This window comes from Pristis pectinata, chromosome 2 (genome assembly GCF_009764475.1).
Source record: "Pristis pectinata isolate sPriPec2 chromosome 2, sPriPec2.1.pri, whole genome shotgun sequence".
Lineage (NCBI taxonomy): Eukaryota > Metazoa > Chordata > Chondrichthyes > Rhinopristiformes > Pristidae > Pristis > Pristis pectinata.
In genome coordinates, this window is record NC_067406.1 from 62,526,675 (window position 1) to 62,553,481 (window position 26,807).

The 26,807-nt window shown below is 38.4% G+C and overlaps 1 protein-coding gene across 4 annotated transcripts in view; it reads left to right on the forward strand.

Annotated features, from left to right (window-relative positions):
• Positions 1 to 26,807, forward strand: part of scfd2 (sec1 family domain containing 2) — a 200,879-nt gene that overhangs the window by 5,576 nt on the left and 168,496 nt on the right. For all 4 annotated transcript variants that reach the window (XR_007957998.1, XR_007957997.1, XM_052036370.1 and 1 more), the window contains exons 2-3: positions 31 to 199; positions 20,713 to 20,840. Coding sequence is in view for 2 of the 4 variants with exons in the window: in XM_052036370.1 (XP_051892330.1) it covers positions 31 to 199; positions 20,713 to 20,840 (297 nt within the window). In the remaining 2 variants the exon portion in view is untranslated. The remainder of the gene's footprint in view (positions 1 to 30; positions 200 to 20,712; positions 20,841 to 26,807) is intronic.

Genomic DNA, 26,807 nt, shown 5'->3' on the forward strand with positions numbered 1-26,807 from the left:
TTAGCTTAAAAAGATGTTGTTTCTCCACAGGTTCTGTTGCTCATCATGGTGATAATCTAGCTGAGAAGATTCTTAGCATGCTGCCCAAGTTTCCAGGGCTCACCAATGATGTAAAGGTTAACATGATAGACCTAACAGCTGTCCAAAATAATGAAGAAACTCAAAATATGATCGCTCCAGGATGCTTATCCCAACCAAAGTAAGGCCTTTTAAAGCAACTGGATATTGGAATATTATATTACAGAGGTACTTTTCATGACTTTGCAATAATGTCTTATGAGGATAGGTTGAGCAAGCTAGGGCTTTTCTCTTTGGAGAGAAGGAAGATGAGAGGTGACTTGATGGAGGTATACAAGGGGCATAGATCGAGTGGACAGTCAGAGACTTTTTCCCAGGGCAACAATAGCTAACATGAGGGGATATAATTTTAAGGTGATTAGAGGAAGATACAAGGGGGATGTTGAGGTAAGTTTTTTTTTACACAGAGAGTGGTGGGTGTGTGGAATGCACTGCTGGCAGAGGTTGTTGGGGCAGATATATTAGGGACATTTAAGAGACTCTTAGATAGACACATGAATGATAGAAAAATAGGGGGCTATGTGGGAGGGAAGGGTTAGATCGATCTTAGAGCAGGATAAAGTGTTGGCACAACATTGTGGGCCAAAGGGCCTGTACTGTGCTGTTGTGTTCTATGTCAAGAAGTTGATTACTTGTTCAAACAAAACAGTATGTAACTATGATTCTGCATTCAAGTTCTCAAGTCAGCATTTATGAAATAGAGCCTCTAACATTGGTGCCTTTATTACGTGGTGCAATAAAATGTGTCATTTAAGCATAAATAGCATAGCAAAAGCTGCTTCAATTCAAAGTGAAGCTTGTGAAAATGATATTTTCATAGATATGGTTGTGTTTGCTTGTTTGCGACTTTGTATTGGGAGAGTAGTATTGGCAAGAGTAAAAAAAACAATTGTATGATTCAGCTGACTGATTTTAAACAAAAAATGGAATTCTGATATCCAGGAATATTTTTGGTTAATATGTACAAAAGCTGTTTAAGAACTCACAAGAAGTTTAAGTTGTGTCAATGACAATGAATGCAGGATTGTTTTCTGGCATGAACAAGACCATTCAGGAAGGAAATTATGTTTGCATAGTTTACTCAGTGTGTGTGAATATAAAGGATATTCAAAACTGGAACTGAGCATCTTAGAGTTGAAGATCTTTTCTTATTCTTGGGTATGGAGTTTCCTACTTGAGATGTTAATGTTTCAGGTCAGAAATATGCTGCCTGACCTGCTGAGTGTTTCCAATGGTTCCAGTTTTATTTTGGAAATGTACAAAAATGTTAATGTGGTCATCACTGTTGAGGTTGACTTTTGTGGGTCTTCATTTCCAGACTACGTTAATAATTCTTAATGATTCTTGAAATGTTTGAGCAAGTTGCTTACCTGTACAGCCAATGCCACAGCCTTTGGGCTGCCTGTATATGAGAAATAAATAGAATGTTTTCATTTCTAACATTCAGATAAGATATCTTTATTAGTCACATGTACATTGAAACATATAGTGAAATGCATCTTTTGCATAGAGTGTTCTGGGGGCATCCTGCAAGTGTTGCCACGCTTCCAGCGCCAACATAGTATGCCCACAACTTCCTAACCCGTGCGTCTTTGGAATGTGGGAGGAAACCCACACAGACATGAGGAGAATGTACAAACTCCTTTCAGACAGTGGCCGGAATTGAACCCAGGTCGCTGGCGCTGTAATAGCGTTACGCTAACCTCTACACTACTGTGCCTGCCCCTTAGTTTGAGTTTAGTGTAGGTTGCACTGTAAGTTGATTCTGCTACAATAAACAATGAAAAATTGTAAAAATGACATTGATCTTTAAGGCAGAAATGTGAGGCCAGTAGTGACATCTTCAAAACTTGCTCTATCCAGCATTAGTCACCAGATAGAAACAAAGATTTTGATGCTTTTCTCTTTACATTGCAATAACAGAATTCATGTAGTCAAATCAAGTTCTCTAAATATAGCGTTCTAGAAAATTTACAATACAGAAGGAAGCCATTTGGCCCATTGTGTCTGTGAAGGTTGAAAAACTGATTCTACCAGCCACAACTTGATCCTTGACCCTGCAGGACATGGTTCTTAAAATGGACATCCAAGTGCTTTTAATTGAAATTACACTCTCATGGAAACAGCTTTTTTGGCCCACCTGTCCATGCAGACCAGGAAGTACCGATCCCACCTATAGTGGAGTCATAGAGTGCTACTAATTCCTTTTCCCAGAACTTGCTCAGAATCAGATTTATTATCACTGAACATATGTCGTGAAATTTGTTGTTTTGTGGCAGCATTGCAGTGCAAGACAAAAAAATTACTATTAGTTAGAGAAGGAAATAATGCAAAAAAGGAATAATGAGGTTGGGTTCATGGACTGTTCAGAAGTCTCATGGCAGAAGGGAAGAAGCTGTTCCTGAAATGTTGAGTGTGGGCCTTCAGGCTCCTGTATCTGCTCCTCGATGGTAGTAATGCGAAGAGGGCATGTCCCAGATGGCAAGGGTCCTTAATGACGGATGTAGCCTTCTTGAGGCACTGCCGCTTGAAGATGTCCTTGATGGTGAGGAGGGTTGTGCCTGTGATGGAGCTGGCTGAGTCTACAACCCTCTTCAGCCTCTTTCGATCCTGCACATTGGAGCCTCCTTACCAGTCAGAATACTCTCCGCTGTACATCTATAGAAATTTGCAAGAGTCTTTGACATACCAAATCTCCTCAAGCTCCTAACAAAGTAGAGCATGGCGTGCCTTCATGTTTGCATCGATGTGTTGGTTCCCAAGATAGATCCTTGGAGATGTTGAAGCCCAGGAACTTGAAACTGCTCACTCTTTCCACTGCTGACCCCTCAATGAGGACTGGTGTGTGTTCTCCTGACTTTCCCTTCCTGAAGTCCACAATCAATCCCTTGGTCTTGTTGATGTTGAGTGTGAGGTGGTTCTTGTTGTGACGCCACTTAACCAGCGATCTGCCTCACTCAACCAGCCAATCTCTCTCACCTCCTCATCGTCATCTGAGATTCTGCCAAGAACAATGGTGTCATCGGCAAATTTATAGATGGCGTTTGAGCTGTGTCTAGCCTCACAGTGATGAGTGTCGAGAGAGTAGAGCAGTGAGCTAAGCACGCATCCTTGAGGTGCACCTGTGTTGATTGTCAGTGAGGAGATGTTACTACCAATGCACACTGACTATGGTCTCCCGATAAGGAAGCTGAGGATCCAGTTGCAGAGGGAGGTACAGAGGCCCAAGTTTTGAAACTTGTTGATTAGTACTGAGGGGATGATGGTATTGAATACCGAGCTGTAATCGATAAACAGCAGCCTGACGTATGTTTTGTTGTTGTCTAGGTGCTCCAAAGCCTCCGTAGTCTTCTATGTTATGGTGTTTCAAGTGCTTGTCTGAGTACTTTTTAAATGCCTTCAGGCAGCACAGATTTTAACCATTTTCTGGATTTAAAAAATTCTTCCTTAAATTGCTCCAGGTCACCTAACCCTTGCCTTAACCTTATGCCTTCTGGTTATATACACCTTTTGTTATGGGAAAATCTTTTCTCATAATCTAAGCTTTTTTATGTAGAATTTAGAAGAGTGAGAGGTGACATTGAAATATGCAAAATTCTTAGAGGGGCCAGCAGGGCAGATTTTTACCCTGGTTGAGGAGTCTAGAACTGAGGATCATAGTCTCAAAATAAGGGGTTGGCCATTCATTGTTCCTTGTTTTCCTTGTTCAGAAGATGGTGAGTCTTGGGAATTCTGAACCCCACAGACCTGTGGAGGTTTAGTCCTTGATTGCATGCAAAAATGAGGTTGATACACTTCTGGATAATAAAGAGATAGGAAAAATGTATTGAGGTCGAAGATCAGACATGATCTGGTTGAACGATGGAGCAAATTCAAAGGACCAAGTGGTCTATTACTCCTTTATTGGGCTGGATCATGCTGTATTCAGACTGCGCTTCACAGTTGCACACATTAGCCGACCCCCCATGTGAGCCACAGAGATCCCAATACACCACCAGCATCACTGTTGTGGTGGAAGTGGAGTGAGTCGCAAGTAGCAACCAGATGTAGGCTAATAAATGAAGAAAATTAAATAAAATTCAATGACATATTTAACTGACTGATTAATGTAAAGCTTTTGTAATGTATAAAACAAAACATTTACCTTCATTTATCTTTTTAATGTAGGCTGATGACCCAATTCAAATGAATGGCACTGGGCTGGATGCACCAACAGTGGCTGGCATAAAGTTGTGGGCCAGGTACAAATTATATTTGGCCCCTCTGCTCAGCAAATGATGGAATGCTTTTGCATTTCTAGACATACTGGCATGAACACTGCAGCTAACTCTGTGGTTCCTGAAGCAGTTAGCTAGGTGTCAGCACCATAATGTTCAAACCATATATTCACTAGTTAATTTGCAAGGTGTTGTCATTCTGGTGCAAGATTACTAAAAATATTCATGGTGGAAGATTTTGAAAATCATGTGTATAGTTCTTTGGATCTTTTATCAAGTATTTATTTTATTTTTGCATTGTTTGTACACAATTATGTGCAGTTATATCTGGATGTTTGATTTTGATTGGACTTGAGTCACCAGTCATTTGTGGCCGTATGATCAACTTTGATAAAAGTCTGTACAACAGATGTTTCAGTAACTTGCAGTGCAAGTACTGCCCCATAAATCATATAATCGTATCTGATATGTCTCCTTTTGTATTGTCTGGTTTATAAATAAATTTGTTCTACCACTGGATGTTGTTCAGTAATAAATTGTGATTATCTGGAGTGTGCTGGGAAGTCCAGTGCACTTTGTGTTCTCAACAAGAAAAGCAATGACAAGATTTTTGATGGGTTATTAGAATGTGAAATTCTTTAACACTTCTGGGTATGAAGCTGATTAGTCAACCCTTAATTCTTTTCTGTCAAATGCAATGCATATAATAATCAGAAAAGAAAAGGCTGTTGCTGTACTTGAATAGTTATATTGAAAAGACAATGTTTCTTAAAGCATTGTTTTTGCCATAGGAATCAACTTCCTATGATCTTTATAAATATCAAAATCTGACCCATTGAGTGCCTTCTAACCATTGAAATAACCCAGTGTCACATTAATGTAACAACAAAAATACTTGATACTGCAGTTAAATTATTTCAACTGATTGGAACTGTCAACTATATTGGAATTATTTAACTGAATAATGATGACAAAAGACCAAGAACTCTATATCCTTGGAACTCTTTAACACATGTTTTCATGCATTAAACTGGCAGTGGGAGAGGGGACTCTTGCCAACTTAGAGCAAGGCAGTGTACTTCCCATATTTCTTCTCTACGGCATATCCAAAACATGCAGAAATGGCAAATCCAGTCTTGCATGTGCTTTCTCCCAGAACTCATGCTGGGGGCAAAGGAGAGTGTGGCGGTGATATTGAGGGTGTAGTGAGGAAGTAGATGAACTAGGAAGTCAATTAAGGAGGATGCATAGGGTGGGTAGGGACATGATCACTGAGCCTCATGAGAAGCACATGTATTCTTGGGACAGCACAAGAAAGTTTGAAGAGAAGGAAGAAAGTTTGGGGAGGATCAGAGAAAAAAAAAATTAGGGTGTAAAAGAGTTCTACAAAGGTTCTTGGACCTGAAACATCATTATCTCTGTTTCTCTTCCCACTGATGAGGCCTGACCTGCTGAGTGTTTCCAGCATTATTTTGTATTTATTTGAAATTTCCAGCATTTAGAGTTCTTCTAAATTTGTGATTTGTTGTGGATTTAATGCTTCCTTCTAATTTATTTCTGAGCATCGTCATCATGCAGTTGGATGCTGATTGTACATTTGTGAAAAATGATACCATGTAAATGAGGTAGAGGTAGAGGAAAGGCAAAATTCCCTTAGCAGCCATATCCAGAGTTCCAAAGACATGGATCCATACCAAAAAGTAACTGCATATTCAAACCATGAGTTCTGACATATTGTCAGCGTTGATGATTTGAAGTGTGTGGAATTTACTGATGTAAAAAGGATCTTGACAGCTTGTGAGTCATCTCTCAGTTTTGTTCTGTACTTCCCTTCACAATCCATACAACTGATTACGAAAAAAGATAATATAGAGAAGATTTAAAGAGAAAATGGTTGCTTAAATGAAGAGGCTTTAATTGTACCAATCCAAACGCTTCACTTGCATGCAAGTAGGATTGGACTTGGTGACAATGTCAACGTTAATCTCAAGGAAGAAAAATATAGAAGAGATGGTGACTAAGATCTGATTTGGCCAAAGCAGCTGGATCCTATAAATTGTCTCACTGGAAGCCATGCAACTTGGATAATCTAAATTATAGTCTTCAAGACAAGTTGAAGCATATTTAGAGCACTGAGAGGAGAACACTTTTGCTTGTGCATGGAAAACAATTTTCTATCACTCTGAAGTTGCACATACCTCACCATGTTTGAAATGAAACCATACATCATAAAATTTATGTAATATAGTTTAGTTTTTGAAGGAAAAAACTGCAGATGTTCAAACTCTGAAACAAAAACAGAAACTGTAGGTCAGACAACAACTTTAGAGAGAGACGATGTTTCAGCTCAAATGCCCTTCATCAGAACTAGACAAGTGAGACGATGAGTGTGTTTTAAGTTGTGGAGAGGGAATGTCAATAGAACAGAGACCAAGATTGTCTAGGTAATGTAATTACTTTCAGTATCGGTAGTTAGAGAGAGAAAAGAAACTAAGAACATGTTGAAACTATGAGATGCAGAACTTGGTAGATCTGGAAATCTGAAACAAAAGAGGATCCTGGAATTATCCAGCAGACCATACAGCATCTGCGATGCGAGATTTGCTCAGTGAATATTACAAGTGGATAATTTTGCCTCTGTACTGGCAAATTCTGACACAAACAGGAAAGACTGACTGCCTGAAATAGTTGAATGGTTTAGTTTTTCCTCATTGGTGTAGGGAAGATGATGGAGGATATCTTTGGGACCAAGATCTAGTGAATAGGAAAGAACTATTATCCTTGGCAACGATGTCAATAACTGGAGACATGGATCTAGGGAACCTGGTTAGAGGGGAAGTTGATAGAAACTGTATCACCCAGAGAATAGTGGGGATTTGGAAATTTATTGTAAGGATACCTGAGGTAGACACCCTCAGTGTATTAAGATGTATATAGATTAACACTAAATAACTTGTAAGGCTGTGGAGCTGGGAAGTGGTATTAGTCTGGTTAGTTCTTTTTGGGCTGGTGTGGACATGATGGGCTAAATAGGCTCCTTGTCTGCCATAAATTTCTCATTTTCATTTGTCACCCAGCCCTCACCAATTCATCACTGATACTCAAATATTTAGCTCCATTTCTGAAAATTCCACTTTATTTCAGTCTATCTTTTATCCTGCTTAGACATCAAGTAGTCCTCCTCATGTTCTCTGTGATAATTGTCAACCATTCCATCCTTCTTCATTCTCCAGCTCTAGTTGTCTAAGTTTAGGTACCATTTGTCGCAACCCTACAATTTAACAAAAAAAAATCCTCAAGTATCTATTTCTATACCATGACCACCACTGCCCCCCCCCAACTCCCTCTGACCCTTGCCTTTATTAATCTGTGTGGTTCTGTTAATGAGCAAGTATCCACGTGCTCTTTGAAAGCCTGTCCTACCTTCCCGCTGTTTAACACTCTGCTTTTTGGCTTTTGGTGAGACTGAGTGATTAATTTGAATAGTGACTGAGGGAACGTTTCCATAAGTAGATTGAAATCATGAATTTAGCATTACCATTAACTATTCTCCTTGCTGTTGACTTTGCTGTCCACTCCAGCTCCATTAGTCATTCGATCAATGAAACAAATGCATCCTGTTTCACCCCAAACTATTCTCAGCCAACCATATCCTGTTCCCATTAGCTGTACCTGGACTGATTGATCATCTTTGTGGTTTCTCAACATGTTGAAATACATTTTCTTATCCATGTCTTAAAATTCCTCTGTACCTTCCCCATACCCCTTGCTTCCTCCTTTTCAAGCCATGTATATTCCCTTTTGGATGTTTGTTCCTATGATCCTAGTCTTTTGTGTATTTGCTCTTTTGTCTGACTCTTGCTGGTAGATCTTTAGCTTCCTTGGTCATTTTGCCAAGAATTTCCTCCCTAAGCTGTTTTGCATCTTTACCTCCCTCTCCACTTTCTTGTAAAAGTCCAAACTTAGCATCAAATTTTCAGTTACATTTTCTTATCTTCAAAAGCAAAGGCAAGGAAACAAATAAAAGAATTTACTTAAAAAGCTTGCCTTTATTTGATCACTTACCTTTTTTTGTTGTCCTACATTAACTCATTCACTGATCCCTTTATAGAAGATGCTTTTATTAAACTCTTGTCCCTATACTTAGTAAACATTATGGGCTGAAAATATTTTGTCAAAATTTGAACAGTTGTTTATACACAAAGTTTAGTTGTATAGCACAGAAACGGGCCCTTTGGCCCCCCATGTCCATGCCAACATTTTTGCCCATCTACACAAATCCCATTTGCCTGTCCTAGGTGTGCCTTGTGTATCCTTGTATGCCTTGTGTATTCAGGTGCCTTTCTAAATGTCTCTTAAATGTAGTTATTGTATCTAATTCCACCACCTCATCTGGAAGCAAGTTTTTTTTTTAAAAATCCCCTTTAAAATTCTTTCCTCTCACCTTAAACATATGCCATCTTGATTTTGTACTATCTGCCCTATAAAACTTTATATACTTCTGTCAGGTCACTCCTTTGCTCCAGTTTAAACAAGCTATCCTATCTTTGCTTCACGCCTATGCAAAATACTCTGATTATTCTTTCATAATATTGCTAAATTTAAAAAAAATACAGTATTATTGTAGTATATAACTGGATTCAATATTACTTTATCATTTATTAATTAGGAGTAATGTGACTTTGCAATGACACTGCTGATCTCTGAAAGGTTTAACAAGTCACTCAGTTTTATCAAAGCTGCTACAAGCAGAATAAAGTGGGGCACCTGGCTTAGCACAGAATAAAAGGATAAGCTGTGCAGTCAATCCTGCAAAGATCTCCTCACTGGTTTCTGGAAATAGCTATCAAAATTGCAAGATCTGCACTATGGCCAGTCAAGCAACAATTTGACATAGTTAGCATTTTTTTTCCCAGGAGGGCAGATCTGCAGGAGATGGTGACAAATTGATTTCAGTCAGCACTAAGAATACCCAACACTAATTCTGGAAAGTGCGAAGTCTTTTGGCATGGTCATACATGGGGAAGAAAATGTTCTGCTGATCACGATCTATAGCCCTCCATCTGCCGATGCATCGGTACTGTTTTGACACTTGAAAGAATCACTGACGGTCAGAAAATGGAGTGGGTTGAGTGGCATGCATTCTCGGGCAGCAGACCCTGTAGCCCATTCCTGGAATGCCCAATAGCATTTTGACAGACACAGGAATCAGGCAAGCAGACCAATCAGAGTCACTAGTGGTCCTTTATGGAACCACTGGTTAAAAATAAGTTTCAAGCTCTGATATTTATGCTATGGAACTTGCTTTCATGTAAAGCCATTTATTTTGAAATGACTAAGCAAGAAAGTTATTAACAATCATCATAATCTGACATTATTAATGCTCCATAACTGCTAATGTCCTTTGGTTAACTTACACTTAACAGATCTTTGCATCTTGTCATTAGAAAAGAACGTGCATTAATGTAGCTTCTTATCATATACACTGTTATTTCAAAGCACATCACAACATATTGTATTCAGAGATGTAACCAATTTTATCATGTAAAGAGACATGGCAGCTAACTTTCACAGCAAGATGACAAAATCAATAAATTAGTGGATCAGATAATTTTAGTTGAGGGGAAAGAGGAGAATTACTTTCATTTCTCAAATGCTTTATTATCCCACCAGAGCAAGAAATTTTGATTCGGTTTGCATTCTCAGAACTGCGTCAATGAAAATACTATTTTCAAATTGCCCATTTTGAAACCAAAATCTTATAAAGCACATTATATTACTGGTTTCATTCTTTCTTCATTTGATCTACATGTGACATAGTAATATTTCATTTTATTGTTCATTAAACCATTATGAAATCTAGAAATATGTTTTCACGTCATTTCTGAACAGTTGTTTGCTATTAGCTAATTGAACAAACTCATTCCCATTTTTTTTTCCTTTTGACAACTTTACAATTTGAGAAATATTCTGAAGTTTTATTCCTTTAAATAGCACAGAATCCAGTATGGTGGAGAACTGCTTCTCCAGAGTATGAAACATGGGATTTTGGTGATGGGAGGATTCGGTATATTTAGGGGAGGAAGAGTAGTTCTGTTTTCATTTCTGCTGAGCAAGTTAATGTAATATATGGACACATGGCATTGCATGTGGGAATTCTAGGACTTTTCCTGTGTCTTGTAGAAACATGGGCATTTGAAGTCTCGTTGGCTGGAGTAGCTCAAGCTGCTCTATTTTTTTTAAGCTTGTGCAACAGTTGATGTCACTGCCCTCCATTTGTGAGGCTGAATGTTTTGTGGCTAGCGCATTTCAAGAGGAGGTGACCACATAGGTCAATAGAGCAGGCAGAGAGGAACTGGGTGACTATCAGACCAACAAAAGAACAAGTAGGTATTATGGGAGATGCCCAAGGTAATTTTATCTGCTAATCACTACTCAGTTATAAATACTGATTGGGGGAAGGAAGGGTTCCCCAAGGGGAGTGCACCACAGCCAATACTTTAGCACCATGGGTGGCAATGTTGTACAGGGAAGGTGGAGAAAGGTCAATAAGACTATAGTTGTTGGGGATTTTGTAGTTAGTGAAGCAGACAAGGCTTTCTGTCTGATTCCAGGATGTTATGTTGACTCCCTGCTGACGGGGTCACTGAATGGCTGGAGGCCATGGTCCCTATTGATATCAATAATGGATAGAAAAGGGGATGAGGTTATGTGGCAGTGAATATAGAAATACTAGATCATTGCAGATGGAGAGTTGGTGCAGTAGAGAGGGCTTAAGATTCCTGTGCGGTGGGGCTGATTATGGAGAAGGTAGAAACTGTGAAGGCTAGATTGGTTGTGTCTCAACAAGGCTGGGACCATTATCCTCATGGGTAAGAGCGATGGGTAGTTGAGCTTTGATTCAGAGGGAGAAAAATAGGTCTGGTAATAGAAGACCGAAAATTAATGAGAGTTTGGAAGACAGTAAACAAAAGTTAGTAAATGGACAAAAAGGAATCTGGCTGTGCTTAATGGTATCGCAAGGAGTCTAGTGAACCCAAGGCATATAGAAAAATAAGGGTATTGAATGCTACTGAAAAATGGCTGAGCATCAGGACTGGCAGCATGATGCTTTGGGGTTGCAAGGTTTTCAGATGATATGGAGAAAGGGATACAAAAAGGAACGGATAGAACAAGATTGGTCCAACAATCACAATTGTGAGAAGATCTGAAATGTTAGAAGGATTATCAAATGAAGTTGTATGGTCTGAACTAAACAACAAAAAAGAGGCAGTCTCCAAATAATTGGTGATAGAAGAGCAAACATTTAGGCAAATTTCAGACGTGCAAAAATTTTGGGCAGTAATAGTGAGAAATTTCAATTACCCTAAGATTAACTGGAATCAAGAAGCCAAAAACTGTAGATGCTAAAAATCTGAAGTAAAGTCTGAAATGCTGGAAATATGAAATAAGTAGGTAACATTCGTGGAGAGAGTCAAAGGCAAGTTTATTGTCATATGCACAAGTACATGTATGCACAAGTGCAATGAAAAACTTACTTGCAGCAACATCAGAGACACGTAGCATCATATAAGCAGCATTTGCAAGAAAAACATAAGTTAAGCATAAATTATACACAACGTTTACAAGAAGAAACACAATTAGAACAAAAAAAAGTCCATTTTAGTGATCCTAGTGATACTAAACTGTAGTGGTGATTAGTGTTTTGCCGGTTGGTTCAAGAACTGAATGGTTGAAGGGAAGTAGCTGTTCTTGAACCTAGTGGTGTGGGACTTCAGGCTTCTGTATCTCCTGTCTGATGGTAGCTGCAAAAAGATGGCATGGCCTGGATCATGGGGATCTCTGATGATGGATGTCGCCTTATTGCGGCAGCACCTCCTGTAGATACTACCGATGGTGGGGAGGGATGTGCCCGTGTTGTATTGGACAGAGTCCACTACTCTCTGCAGCTTCTTGCGTTCCTGCACATTCGCATTGCTGTACCAGACCATAATGCAATCAGTCAGGATTCTTTCAACAGGACATCTGTAGAAGTTTGTTAGAGTGCTTGGTGACAAGCCAAACCCCTGAACCTCCAAACAAAAAAGAAAAGACACTGGCGCGCTTTCCTTCTGATTATGGGAGAAATTGATGGCCTTTCATCAGAACCTGGAATACAAGTCTAATCATTGGAACCTGGCTCATCAGAGCCTGCTATATCATTAACTGGAAGATAGTGAATTTAAAGGTTACACAGGACACAGAATCTAAATTGCATTCAGGTGAATCTTTTATTGCCAATATGTTGCCAGCCCAACATGAGGTAGGGCAGTGCTGCATTTAGCGTCAGGAAATGAAGTTGGGCAGGTGAGAGGAATATTGGTGGAAGTATATTTTTGTGATGGTGATCATAATTCAGTTAGATTTGGCTTAGTTATCGAAGACCATATAGAAATTTTGCATAAAGGTTCTAAATTGGGATAAGGCTGAGATATTACTGATCTGAGAAGTGTTTAGCAAAAGTGAAGAGCTACTTGAAGGTAAATCAGTCTTGGAGAAAAGGGAGGCATTTACTTAGGAGATTCCAGAGTTTCAGGTTAAATCCCAAGTTTCCCATAAAGAAAGAGGACTGGCAAATCCAGAGCTCCCACAATGACAAGATGCAGAGAGTTCCCAGCATCCACAGCTACTTCGGCTGGGCTTTCTCTCACACTGCCTTCTATAGGTATTTCATTCTCCCAATTTCTTTTCCTCCATTGCATCTGATGTGATGATGCCACCTTCTAAACTCGTGCTTCCAATCTATTTTTCTTTTCTCTATGGGAGACTTGGGATTCCCCACACCATTATAAACAGGGCCTTCTGTGAACATGTGACTGATCAGGACAATTTGTGCTTTGAACCCTTTGAAGGCAAGAAGTGCTGCTTTATATTGCATGGTCAACAGGGCAAGATAGTATTGCAAGGTTTACAGTGATAACCTTTTCTGCCTCAGCAGCTCTCCTCTCTCTGCTTATATTATGGGTGGGACTCCTTCAGGTGGAATAATTGTAAGTTAGACTCACAGGACTCCTCATCAATGTTGAAAAGCCTAAGGTTTTGTCTAGCCTTTCGGAAAGTGCATTTGCTCTATCTCTCTCTGAAGAAAAAAAATTTTTGGCAATCACTGGTGATGGGCGACTTATCTCATCTGTGATCTCATCATTAGAGCATAGATACTTGGAATGCTTGTATTACATTGACTAGGATCTTGTTTTACCAACTTATCATCAATTGGAAAACTGTGATTCAGTTTTAATAGCATAGCCTTTGTGTGTAGTTCAGGTTTTGCATGCACTCATTAAGGTTAACAAAAAAAATTGCTTGCAGACTTGAGTCTTGTTGATTGATGCTTCTGAACTCCCATGTAGTCTACCAAAGGCCACACTTGCTTTCTGAACTGCATGTAACACTGCACTCCCAAGCGTGGGATACTGATCTGCTATCTGGAGCATTTGACCATTCTCTGTAATTGTGGCCACAACACAGGGTCCTTTTGCAGTCTGGTGCATTACCATATTTTCTTGATATTGGTTGAAAGACCAAATTAGTCACCTGCTGAAGAGAAATGGTCCAAACTCCACTGCATCTCTCATTTGGCTCTTAGAAAACACTTCTATGTTTCCTTATGACACAGAAGGAGGTCATTGGGCCCATTGAGTCTATGCCAAATCTCAGCAATCTCATTTTTCTACTTATTTCCCTGTGACCTGTTCTCTTTCAAATGCTCATCAACTCACCCTGACTTCCCTATCACCCACTTGCACCAAAGGAGCAATTTACAGTAGTCAATTAACCTGTCAACCAGCACATCTTTGGCATGTGGGAGAAAACTGGAGCACTTAAGGGCATTCCATGAGATCATAGGGAGAACATGCAAACTCCACAAGACTACACTGGAGGTCGAGGTTGAACCTGTCACCAGAACTGTGAGGCAGCAGTACTACCCACCAGTGTGCTGCCCAATAAATGGAAGATTACACAGAAGCTCACCATAACTTTGTTCAGCTCTCGTATACTCAAAATGAAGGGTTTGCCAACAGTTTAGTTTCTGATGCCAATCACCATCACAAAATGCTTTTGTAAGCTTGGTAGAGAACATCTTTTGAAGAAAGTTGTGGCCAAAGCATAATGCAGCCTGACAATGGTTCAGGTGATTAGTTCCCCCCCCCCCCCCACCATGATATGAGCAAACGTGTCATCAAGGATTGCTGATAAATTTCTCCTAACAATTAAATTTAATCATGATCTTCCAAGGATTCTCCTCCTGCTTTTGTCAGGTCAGTAGAAATTATGAACAGGTTGGAGTTTTGTTCCTGCCATTTCTCTTGAAATTGATAAGCTAGAAAAACAATATCCAAAGTCTTATGTCATTTCCTGAAGCCAAGTGACAATTGGACAGTTGTTCTCTTTTAATATGAGCAGAAAGTGCTGGAAATACCCAGCTGATCTGGCAGCACCTGTAGACGATGACCCTTCATCTGCAATTTGTTTGTCTCTCCACAGATTCTGCCTGACCTGCTTGACTGTTTCTGCAGTTCCTTTTACTGCAGCAGCATTTTGATTAAGATTTTGTAGCAAAAGTAATAGTTAGGCAAATAATTTCATAATTATCCAGTTGTTGCTTAAGTGCAGAAATCAGGAAAATGCTGTTCAAATACCCTTTTCCTCCAGAAACTGCATGATAAACAATGCCTCGTTGAGAGATTCACATTTGAAATTTAAGAAATGGTTTGTAGTTTAATGAGGCATATACACACTAAATGTCAGAATAAAGTTTGTGTTTGCTCCTCCTAATGATGTGACAAGCTTGGAATATTGTTGGACAATCTATTTGGCACTGAAAATAAGCTTTTATGTGAGTGGAACCTTTTTCTTCAGATTTAAATTATTGTTGGAGATTTAAGAAAATCCTTTATCTCTTTTATATCTGAACCGAATCATGATTTTCCTCCCTTTTTATTTTGCTTTCTGTGCCTCATTTGACATTGAATATTCTAACCAAGTCTTCCTGGTTCAAGCTCATTCATCAGTCAGACTAAAGAATTATTATGGAGACTTTCAGTTGCTTGCCAGATTCACATAGGTCCCAGATATTTGGATCGTTTGTTGATGGTGACTCTATGTATTAGAATTTCCCATGTCGATAGACAGGTACACGGATGTAGGAAAATGATCAATGCCATGGTATGGAAGATCTACAAATATTTGATCATTATAATGGGGTAAAACAGAAGAGGACATTAGCTATTCCTGGATGAGAAGGATTGGTAGATGCCCAGAAAGATGATTTTCTTCCTTATTGATGTAAAGAACTGAGTAACAAGCAGGGAGAATGTATCTTTCTAATGCTTTGTGAATAACCCAATGGATTTTCAGTCATAATAAATATTAGTGCAGTTAAAAGTCTGTTTATCAGTTAACCGAAGGTCCTCAATGAGAATATAACACAAAAGCCTGTTGTATTTTAATGTTTGGTTATTGCTAGATTTTTTTTTCCATGTGATGTCTGAAGATGTTTTTGTTAGTTCAATATATTTAGTGGCTGTGTATTTTTAAAAAACTGAAACCACCCCCTCCCCTTTTTTTATCTATTTAAGAAATTAATGAAGCTTTTATCCAGCAAGCTCATCTGTTCATTATGCTAAATGCCATCCTGGAGCTTCTCTGCACAAACCTGAATGGAGATCCTCTTTTTGCATACAGTAGTCTTTCAGTGAGGTAGCCTGGGGTAGGAACCCATCACCAGATATTTAGGTCTGGGCCTCTTTCAGGCATGTGAATTGACTAGAAAACCTTCGAAAGCTTGAGTTATTGCCAAAATATACAGACTGAGTTGAGTCTATGGCAGAATTGCTCTCCCATAGTATCCCCAGATCTTGAAAGAAAAACAGTAAATAATTATTTCAGTTTGGATGTCGCGTTGGCTATTGCAAGTAGAAAAGGTGACCCTCATTTCCCACAATTGCATGGATGTAATTAAATTATTATATATTAGGCAGATTCTGAAATTTAGTGGAGACCATAGGTTACTGAATTTTGAACTTCCTAAAAGCTAAATTTTGAGCATGGCTTGCTGCCCCCTTGAGTGTTTCTTGTTTACATTAAAAAAAAATGCTGCTTAATAAGATTTTTAAAAAGATTTAGCAGGCACATCTCCCCCTAGCTTGCCATGACTCTCAGTCTGGTCTGATCCAGAATGACTCTGTGGCATTCAGGAGCAATAAAATCATCAGACGGACTGATGAGTCAGACTGAAGAATTCTCGGACAATAAACCTGGAAGTAGAAAGAAGGAATTATATAGTAGAAAACTGCAGATGCTGGAAGTCTGAAATAAAAGCAAAAGTACTGAAAATGCTCTGTGGGTGAGGCAACACCTGTGAAACAAACAATTAACAGTTTGGATTTGAAAAGTTCAATTTCTAATGTGTCTTAAGTTGTACAGAAGGAGGAGTGATAGAGCTAGCAAAGGAAATGTCTGTGATAGGTAGAGATCGAGAGATGGTAGAAATACTAGTAGCTGTGATTAATAAGTCTTCACCATATTATTCCAGCCAGCAGCACCACCATTTGTCATTCAGTTTCTCAGTGTCTATCCCATCACAGACATTCCCTTTGTTCTCACCATCACCCCCCTTTCTCCGCAATTTAGATATTTAACTCTTCCAGTTCTGATGAAAAGTTATCAACCCAATATGTTAACCATTTCTCTCTGTGCTGCCCGACTCCTGAGTATTGCCAGAATTTTCTGTTTTTCTTGTAAGTTTAAAAAAAATTATTTAACATTGTAATCACCTTGCATAAGATAAGATATCTTTATTAGTCACATGTGCATCGAAACACACAGTGGAATACATCTTTATCTTTTTGCGTAGAATGTGCTGGGGCAGCCCGCAAGTGTCACCATGCTTCCAGCGCCAACGTAGCATGCCCACAACTTCCTAACACGTACGTGTTTGGAATGTGGGAGGAAACCCACGCAGACACGGGGAGAACGTACAAACTCCTTACAGACGGCGGCGGGAATTGAACCCGGGTCGCTGGCGCTGTAATAGCATTACGCTAACCGCTACACTACCATGCCAGCAAAACAAAGTAATCTTTGGTATTAAGCTTAACATAATATTGATGACATTTTAATTTTTATCTTGCAATGGACAAAGTTATAAATAAATCTAATTATGCTCACTAAAAATAATTTTTCAAGGCCAATAATTATGGCTTGGTAGCACAGTAATACTCAAAGCAATGACACTTAAGATATTTTGATTTTTATTTTCAACTGAGAATATTGCACAAAAAATGAAGTTTACGCCACTAAACCCTGTGATGATGTCATCTGTAAAGACTTCAACAGTGTAGGATGCCACTGATAACAGCTTCTGGGTTTCAATACTTAACCAATCAGGGCAGATGTAAGAAATTTCTGTCAGTGATGACAGCTTTGTTGTCATTTCAGCTGCAAGCGCTGGGGCATGATACATACAAATCTTGGACAATTGTATTGAGAGTTCTAGTTAATAGATGATTGAAACACTCCATCACTCTCTACAGGGTATTTGAGACCTCCTGTGAATGGTCCTTACTGAGACAAAACTGAAACCAAGCGCAGACAGTTGAAAGCAAATGTCTGGATTAAAACCCTCAATATAAAAATGTGGTACAGAATTGATGGCACTGAAGTGGCCATTTGGCCTATGTCTGAGAAGTCAGTGGAGTTTTCCGGAATAATCCCATTTCAGCTCTGGGTCCACAGCTTTAAGCTGGGTTTTTACATGTGCACGTGTAAGGATTTCTGTCTTTACTATCTCTTGGGCAGAGAGTTCCAGACCACCACCCCTCTAACAAATTGAATATGTGTACACTTGTTTTTGAGCTCCTCCATCCACTCTAATTAGGGCTATTTTCGATCTTCTCATGAACTTCCTGTGAATCAAAGAAAACAAATCCTGTCTGTCCACTGAATCTTTCTTCTTGGTTAAAATTCTCCAGGCCAGGCAATATTCTGCTCTCTGCTTTTAGTACTATCTCACCCTTCTTTATCTATTTGTCCCACTTCCTTCATGGATTGTGAACAGAAGAGCAAAATATAAAGGGAAAGAAGATGGGATTAAAAGAGAAAGTCAAGAGACAGGAAGAAACAGTTTAAGAAAGAATCTCCAATAATAACAGAAATCTGAAGGAGTGAGATTCTAATCATGTAAATTTTTTTTTCAGTGCCAGAGAAGTTATTGGAAATAATTAGTACTGATACTTCTAAAAATTAATTTTCACTGAATGGACAAACTATTTCCTTTTTGAGTTTGAGAGTGTGGCGTCTCTTATTGAGAAACTGTTGATTAAAGGTTTCTGGAGGATCTGGGAAAATAGAACTGCAGCTTCCTGGTTTCCATGTGTGGACACCGGATGTTGCTGTCCAATTTACGTAATAACGGTGAGTGCTAATAATCACACTGTTGCTCTGCTGTGAAATCTGGGCCAATAATTGGGAAAAGTAGTTTTTATATTACTTTGTTTAAAGCAAAAATTATCTCGTAGTAAATGACAGATATGGCTCTTTGATGTTGGTGACTTATCCTCTGATTAAGGCAACAGTTATTTTCACAGCTGGTTTCCTGTAGATTTTCAATATATGTGATTCTTAGTCATTTCAATAAACTTTTGCTATTTTAAGTACGTATATTGCCTTGAATTGCTGCCATAATGTGGGTCTTCATCAACCATAAGCTTTTATGAATATGACCAAGACCAGATTCTGTATTCCAAGCAAAGTTTGCTTTGAGCTGTTGAAAACTAGTTAACTGTTGCGTGCAAGCCAGTGATGTAATAGCTTTTCCAGACCCTCTAGTTTGATGGTACTGGTTAAAGGGAAGATTTACTGCTGATAACGCACAAGCCTAAATAATGGATTCTCCAGACATCGGTCCATATACCCAAGCTCCAACCATGATTTTTTTTTCCACTTCTAAGGCTTCGTTAAAATTAATTGCAGAATTGTGGTGTATAAGAGTTGGGACTACTTTTCATCCTTAGACTTTTTACTTCTGGTTGAAAAGTCACGGTGGCAAGGTTCAGATTTTCCTTGTACAGGCCATCCCTCTAATGAACAAGTTCTGCTTTTATATATGTCCATGAGTCAATTTTATCCTTAAGTTGGAAAATACAAAAAAATCACTCGATTATGGTAACCATACCTCCACAGTATTGTAATGAATGGCATCAAAAATGTATAAGACTGATTAGAAAGAACAGTTACTAAAAGTGGAGAGAGAGAGAAAACTAGTTCTGCTGTTCATAGGAATGAATATTTGTATATACGCTGGACTTCTGAATTTAATAATCTTACGGGAGCTTGTTTGGATGTAGGAGTGTCCATATATCATGTGTTTGTAAGTCAGGGACAGCCTGTGGTCTAGCAGTGCTATTTGAAGGTCTTGACATTTCCATTAGTACTTGTAGGTGGTGAGAGAGAGCACTATCTCAAATGGTGTATGGACAAAAAGAAATATTATATTTTTGGAAATTTTACCTCATGAATTCTGAATTTTTTGCGCCACATATGTTTACCACTAAGCACATGTTACTAATTGCAAATTCAGATGTAGCTAATTCCATTTATGATTAGTAAATGAATGTGAGTAATAGGCACAGTCACTGACATGTGATTTCAATACTCCAACTTGCATGGTTTATGCGTTTGTACTTTAACCATTGATGTATATTGGTTATTAGCATTGGAGGTTGAAAAGCAGTATTTTTCTGTTATTGTGTATGCTTTACTCTTTCATTTACTGAAAATTTGTTATCTGCTAAAATGGATTGTAAGAATTCAGAACCGTGGAACTCCAGAACACTGAAGAGAAAGATTTGGAGGAGGAGGGAATCTGTTATCATGGTTTCTTTGTTAATCCTAACCAAGAAAACAACTTTCTCGGGCAGCAGAATAAAATAAAAATGTCCAACCAATAAAGAGAATTCCCAAAATGGAAGGGAAAGGGCAAATTGGATTCAGCTACATTCTGGCTGATGTGAGGTGCTGACTGGCTAATCTCAACATTACCAGCTGCATCCAACCAGAAATAACATAAGTGCAAACCCAACATTTCACCATCTGGCATATTTCTGAAGCTGGACTGATGGAGGAGATGCAAGTTGCTTTTCCACAAGGAAAGATGTGCTGCCATCATTCAACTCCTGTCCTGGACTTGCTGTTGTTGTCAGAGCCCTGTGATCATTTCACCTGCCACCTATCTTTAAAAGGACAAAGAGAAAATAATTTTGTATAAATTTTTCAGAAACCAAGAATAAGTAACAGTTCCAGAACATGCGCAGAACATGGAATTTGTTTTTGTGAAGATATGCATTAATGTAATGTTAACCCTGTTATTTCATTGCAGTGACCCTTCAGCCAAAGTTCTGTGGGAGTCCATGTTAAACATGAAACATAAAGAGGCTGTGATGGAAGTGCGGAGGCACCTAGTGGAGGCTGCTAGCAAGGAGAATCTCCCTATTAAGATGAGCTTGGGTAATATGCATAACCAATTTATTCTCCATTTACTTTGACTCAGTAGTCGAGGTAGCTTATGATTTCTGTTTCTCTTAAGATGGACACTCTATTTAGTTGTTTCATCTACTGCTAAGATTTGTTTAAATCCATAAAACTCTTCTCGTGCAACTTTTAATGGGAAACCTGATTCCTTTTATTCCCGTAAAAGTAACATAGGCTTTCATGTTTACCAATTCCATAAATATTTATTTAATGAAACTAAATTTTAAATTTCCGTGAAACATTGTTATTTATTGCTTTTTCCTCATGTAATTGGTGCATAAATAATGTTTTTTGAAGGTAGTGCCATAGTGAGATGTGCCTCTCTTTTTCACTGGTGGAGAAGGCTTGAACCCATTAGATAACTGCAGAACTGAATACATTGAAGGAGGCCATTCGCTCCATTGAGTTCTAAGTCTACCTGTTCTTTCAGAGAGTAACCCAGTCAGTTCTCCTCCATTCTTTCCCTTATCCCTGCAATTTTACTCCCAAGTATTTAACCACTTTCTTTTTGAAAATAACCAAATCATACTGATAGATTCTGTAAATATTCTCTTCACCAACATGTATTTATACAATTTAATACACTTTTGTTGCCACTGAAACAATATCATACTGAAAGAATGGTGTTTTTAAATTTATTTCACACATTGAGTAGATTTTAATTGGAGAGCTTCACTTTTTAAATGAATCCTTCAGTAGAGAATGCATCTTTTGTAGATGTTCCTAGTTTGAAATAATTTCATTTTTCTCTGCTGAGACCCTGAATATCCCCAGAAAACCATTTTTACTCCATGGGATAAAGGGGATCCTGTATCCAGCACTTAAAACTCATCTGATGCTCAGATGGCAATTTTGGCTTCATGAATACACAGCGCCCTCTTGAGGAGACAAAAATACTGAGAAAGGGGAAAAGAATGACAAGTTGTCTGTATATGTGGCAAGGAGTTAATCAAAAACATATGTGAGATGTCAGTGCTTCTGATTGGATGCACCACATAGCTTATGGAGTTCATAGGAAATTGTGTTGCTTTTTTTTTGACCTGATAACCCCTACTTTACATCATAGCTGATATGAATAAATATGAAAGTAGCAATAATATCTAGCTTTTCTAAAGGGTGTTGAAGACTTTGAGGAAGCCCCTGAAATTGGCTGAACAAGGAGCCGTAATGTCTAGCTCCCACGGCGGCTTCATTATATCAGTGCTTAGAAAACAAAGAATGTATTTTTAAATAATATAATAAAAATGCTTCAGCGAAGCTCCAGAAAATCTGATTTTTTTTTTCACTAAAGCTGGCTGCACGATGGTAGCTCTGATAGCAAGGAAATTATGAATCACTACAGGGCAGTATTCTACTCGAGAATTTCTTCGCATTTTATGAACAATTATTCTTTCACCAACTGTTCCTGCCAAACTAAGTAGCTTAATGTTTAGGCTTAAAGCCGGCTGTTTCTTGATAAGTGCAGTGATTTATTTTTAACCAAATGTGGTCAGTTTTTACCTGCCAAATTCAGTTAAGCAATAGTGTGTTTTCTTATGCCTTCTGACATTGTGGCATTCTGCTACATTCACATATTACAAGATGTGTTTTGCTATCTTTGGTAAACATTTGGCGTTTGCAGTTGTTCTATTTGACTTTGCTACTGTCACTGGGGGATGATCTTTTCATATTTTGGAGCTTTGTTTTAGGATTAGACAGGTGTCTGAAGCAGGTTTTATGCTTGAGGTTATCTTGTTCTGCTGTTGCTTTTAATTGAGACACATGTTGCCTGTTAATAAAGAAACAAATCAATTGATCGCTGTAGTTTTGTATCTACCAGGCATCATTTACTGTACTTTGTTCAGCTTTAAACTCAACTGAAGCAATAGTTTAATTTTTTTTTATTATTTTGCCTACATAATTTTTTGTGCTAGTAATTATTAATGATATCAGACCAAGTATTTTATCAAAGTTCAGTACCTTGATCATGCATCTAATTATTCATTTTACAAAATTTTTCAAATATTAATGTGTCTTGAAATGTTTTCCCTTGTCTGCACATCACTTCATTTATATAAAACTGGTTGATATTGAAGGTAGAACATTCTTTATGTTAATGGAGTGCTCAGGTAAAAAAAATTAGAATCCAATCTGACTGTGACAAATACCCGAGTCAAGCCTGATCCTTATTTTTTTTTAAATACATGTGACCCCACCTGGAGACATTTTCAGAATATCATGCTCAGACACTCGCACCAAATCAGACTTGACTTCCATGCCCAAAAAAGGAACTACCATTGTGTCCATTAAACACAAGCCTTGTTTTCCCCTTCCCACTCAATCTTCCCTCTCCTCCCCACTTACAGTTTTCCCCCCCTCCACCTCGCCCTCTTGAATGCTGATGTTGTATTCAAGGCTATGTTTCTGTCTGCTTTGTGTTTCATTTTACAAGCTATAACTATGCATTCTTAATTCTGCTTGAGCAGCATTGAAGCTCTTCAAAAGAGCTGATGCTTGGGAAATAACAGCTGGTACATTTATAATGATTGCTCTTGCTCTTTGTGATTAGACAATGCTGTCCATGTTTCTGGACTGGAGTCTTGGGAGCTGTCCTTCCACTGTAGGTTATCTTTACTGACACAGAACGAAATATCCTCCTTGGCTACCATTTCCATGAAAATTGCAATCCTACACAGCAAATTAGATATAAGGATATTTGTACCTGACAAGTTTGACTAGATCCTTTAGTCCATCGGACCATGACACACCTGTCTCTGTGCGCACAATCCAGAAATTTTCCAGCGTTACAAAGCCTTGATAGCTTATTGAGACCATTGAAGTAATCTCTCACTATTTTCCCCCCAGCTTTTGATTGGGTACGCTGAATCTATAGGTATTTCAAATGGCTGTGAGTTGATGTGTTCTTCCAGCTTCTAAACTATCCCCACAAATGAGCAATCTCTAATTTTCTGCAGAGCAGCTAAATTGGTAGAAGTGCATTATACTTTGGAGTTAATTTCTGTAATATTGCTTCTTTCTTGTGTTCCCTTAGCATTCGATCTGTATGCATTTTTAGCACCCGTCTTCCACGTCAAGAATATTATTGGCCATGAGAAACATCTTTAAGCCTCTCCATTTATGATATGAACATTTCACACACCTTGTTATGCACCCCAGGCTGCCAGTGAAATGCCATCCTTTTCACTTTTCCTGGCAAAACTTGCCCATGCTTCCTGTGTGTATTTGCATTTTTTTTTCCTTTCTGATTTTCCACTTATTGCACTCTTGCACCTTGATTTGGTTTTACTTTAAGAATTAGTTGATATAGCTTTAAGAAAAAGTGCTGCTGCTTATCAAAAGCAACAGGTTGGAGCTCTCTCTGTCTTCCTCTGATCTGACCTGTGCAAACAGATTAGCTGTGCCTGTAATCGAGGGAGTCAATCCTGGAGTTTATTTTCTGTCATTTTATTCTGGCATTTTTACTTGTAGCTATTGAGTCTTCAGAGTCCACAAGGTACAAAAAGAATTCTTTTTATTTATCGTGCTGCTGATTTGTGTTGGTACTTCAGGTCAGCTTTGCAGTCAGTTGAATGTATCCTCAGGTGGACTTTGGATACTGTTGGTTTCTGGTAAATTGTACTTACAGTTACAGGCCACAAGAACAGGGTTGTTGAGTGTTTCCATGTACCAGGATGTTCACTGCATTCCACTCTAACAGCAAAAAAAACTCCCTACAAGTGACGTTTCTATCCTATTTATGCACATAATGACATCACTGTGTCCACTAGCCACATGATTACCTACATATGATAAATGACTACACCACTGACCTGAATCTGTTCTGCCATTCTGGATGATTATGGCTGATGTGTATTACTACTTCACCCTTGCTCCATGCCCTTGATAATCTCTCTCTTCATGTCTTAAATTTCGATTAACCCAGAACTCTCAAGGACCTTTTTTGTAAATGTGCTTCCTAATTAGCTCCTAAAAATTGTAATTCTAGTTTCGGGATTATGCCTTTTGTTCTGGATTGCCCAACCCAAGAAGTAGTTCTAATGTACCTATTCCACCAGAAGTTTCTGAACTAGAGCGGATACAAACCAGGTTTATACAACCTGACATTGAAATTTATCTTTTTTTTAAAGTCTTGTTCTTACTCTGGTGAACCTGCACATAATCCCATCAAGTATCTATTATCTTTTCTAAGCTTTGAGACTCAAAATTAAATGGTACTGCAGATGATGTCTGGCCAAGGCTTAAACATTGCCTGGATTTGTTTTTCCTGTCCTTTCTAAGTTTTACTTTTCATCCAAAATTATCTACTTATCAACTGCTGATGTAAGGTTAACAACTAAAATTTTTTGATCAGTATATCAGTTTACAAATAATTCTGAATTCCATTGTCTTTTCGTATCATTGTTCTTCAGTACTGCTTTTGTAATATTGATACCTTTTAATTAAAATTCTTCTGTTTTCCTTTGGTTCAACTATTTATACAATGCATTAAATTATTCCCATGTGCTACGTAAAGGGGTTTTATGTATAAAATCAATGTATGATGAATACAACATTAAGTCATCAATCAGAATGTTGGATGAGGAGACCAAACATTAGGCCAGATAGGAGAGTTTAGCATGTATTTTTAAAAGAAAGAGATGACCGAGAAGTGGGGAAAAATGAAAATTATGATCAAGGCACAAAATTGAGTTTGATAACAGTAGTGGGGTGAAGGATATAAGAATAAAGTTCAGAGTCAGATGATTAAAGAGCATGTGAAGGAATCCGTGGCCATGGAGCATGTAGAAAGTGGGTAGTGTGTGATTGGATAGTAGAGGGAAGCCATGACCAAAACTCTCTTTGGTATTCAATTCATTGATAGTTTATCAAGGAAGGGGGCAAGTAAAATGTAAGCAAAATTTAGTGCACAACAGAGTTCTGAGTTTGAACATGTTGAAATAATGGAGAACAAGAAAAGAGAGAGGATATTGTTGGAGAAATTGAGTATAGGAGTAATAAAGCTTTGGTTGAGGCTCTCTACAAAGGTGAGAAATGAGCAGTATTGCAGAAGTAAAGGTAAGTAGTTTTTGTGATGTTTTGAATTTGGAGTTGAAAGCTCTCTCCAAACAATGCCATTGTTTATCATCATCTGGTCTAGCAAAAGGTATGACGTTACTGAAAATTATGACAGTGACCAGAAATGATATTAGAAGAAATGTTATGATAAATTAAAATAGGATGTGTGCAAATCACTAAAAGGTTCAAAAAGTAACCAAACCGTTTCATGGAAGACTGGTCTTTTTCTCTATGCATCTTTCACAGGACTAAATTTGGTTTTGAGCACTGAACATCAAGAAAGGCACATTTGCCTTGGGGAGGTAGAGTGCAAATTCATTAGAAAGAGACTAAAACTTGAAGAGCAAGTTATGAAAGTGATAAATTTGTTTTGTATTCCCTTGAATTTGAAAGATTGGAGTATTTAATTGAGGTATTTGAAATGATTACAAGAACTTCAGGTGTCAATAGTTATTACTGGAGATGTAATATCCATATTTAGGCTATATTAGAATCAGATGAGAGAAGTTTTGAAGTGGATGGCTAATTCATATCAATCTTATAAACTAGGAAGGATTGTTGAATCAACACACAAAGGAGCTGGAGGAACTCAGCAAGTCAGGCAGCATCTATGGAGGGAAATGAACAGTTGATGTTTTGGATCAGGACCAGAAAGAGAGAGGGAAGATAGCCAGTATAAAAAGAACAATGATACTGAAAGACAATGGGATTCAGCAAGGTGGGAAGGGGTGCAGCAAGAGCTGGCAGGTGATAGTTGGATTCAGGTGAGTGGGAGGTAGGTAGATGAGGGAAGGAGGAGAGTGGGAATGATGTCAGAAGGTGGGAGGTGATTGAGTCGTATAGCAAGACGACACGGATACAGGCCCTTTGGCCCAATGAGTCCATGCT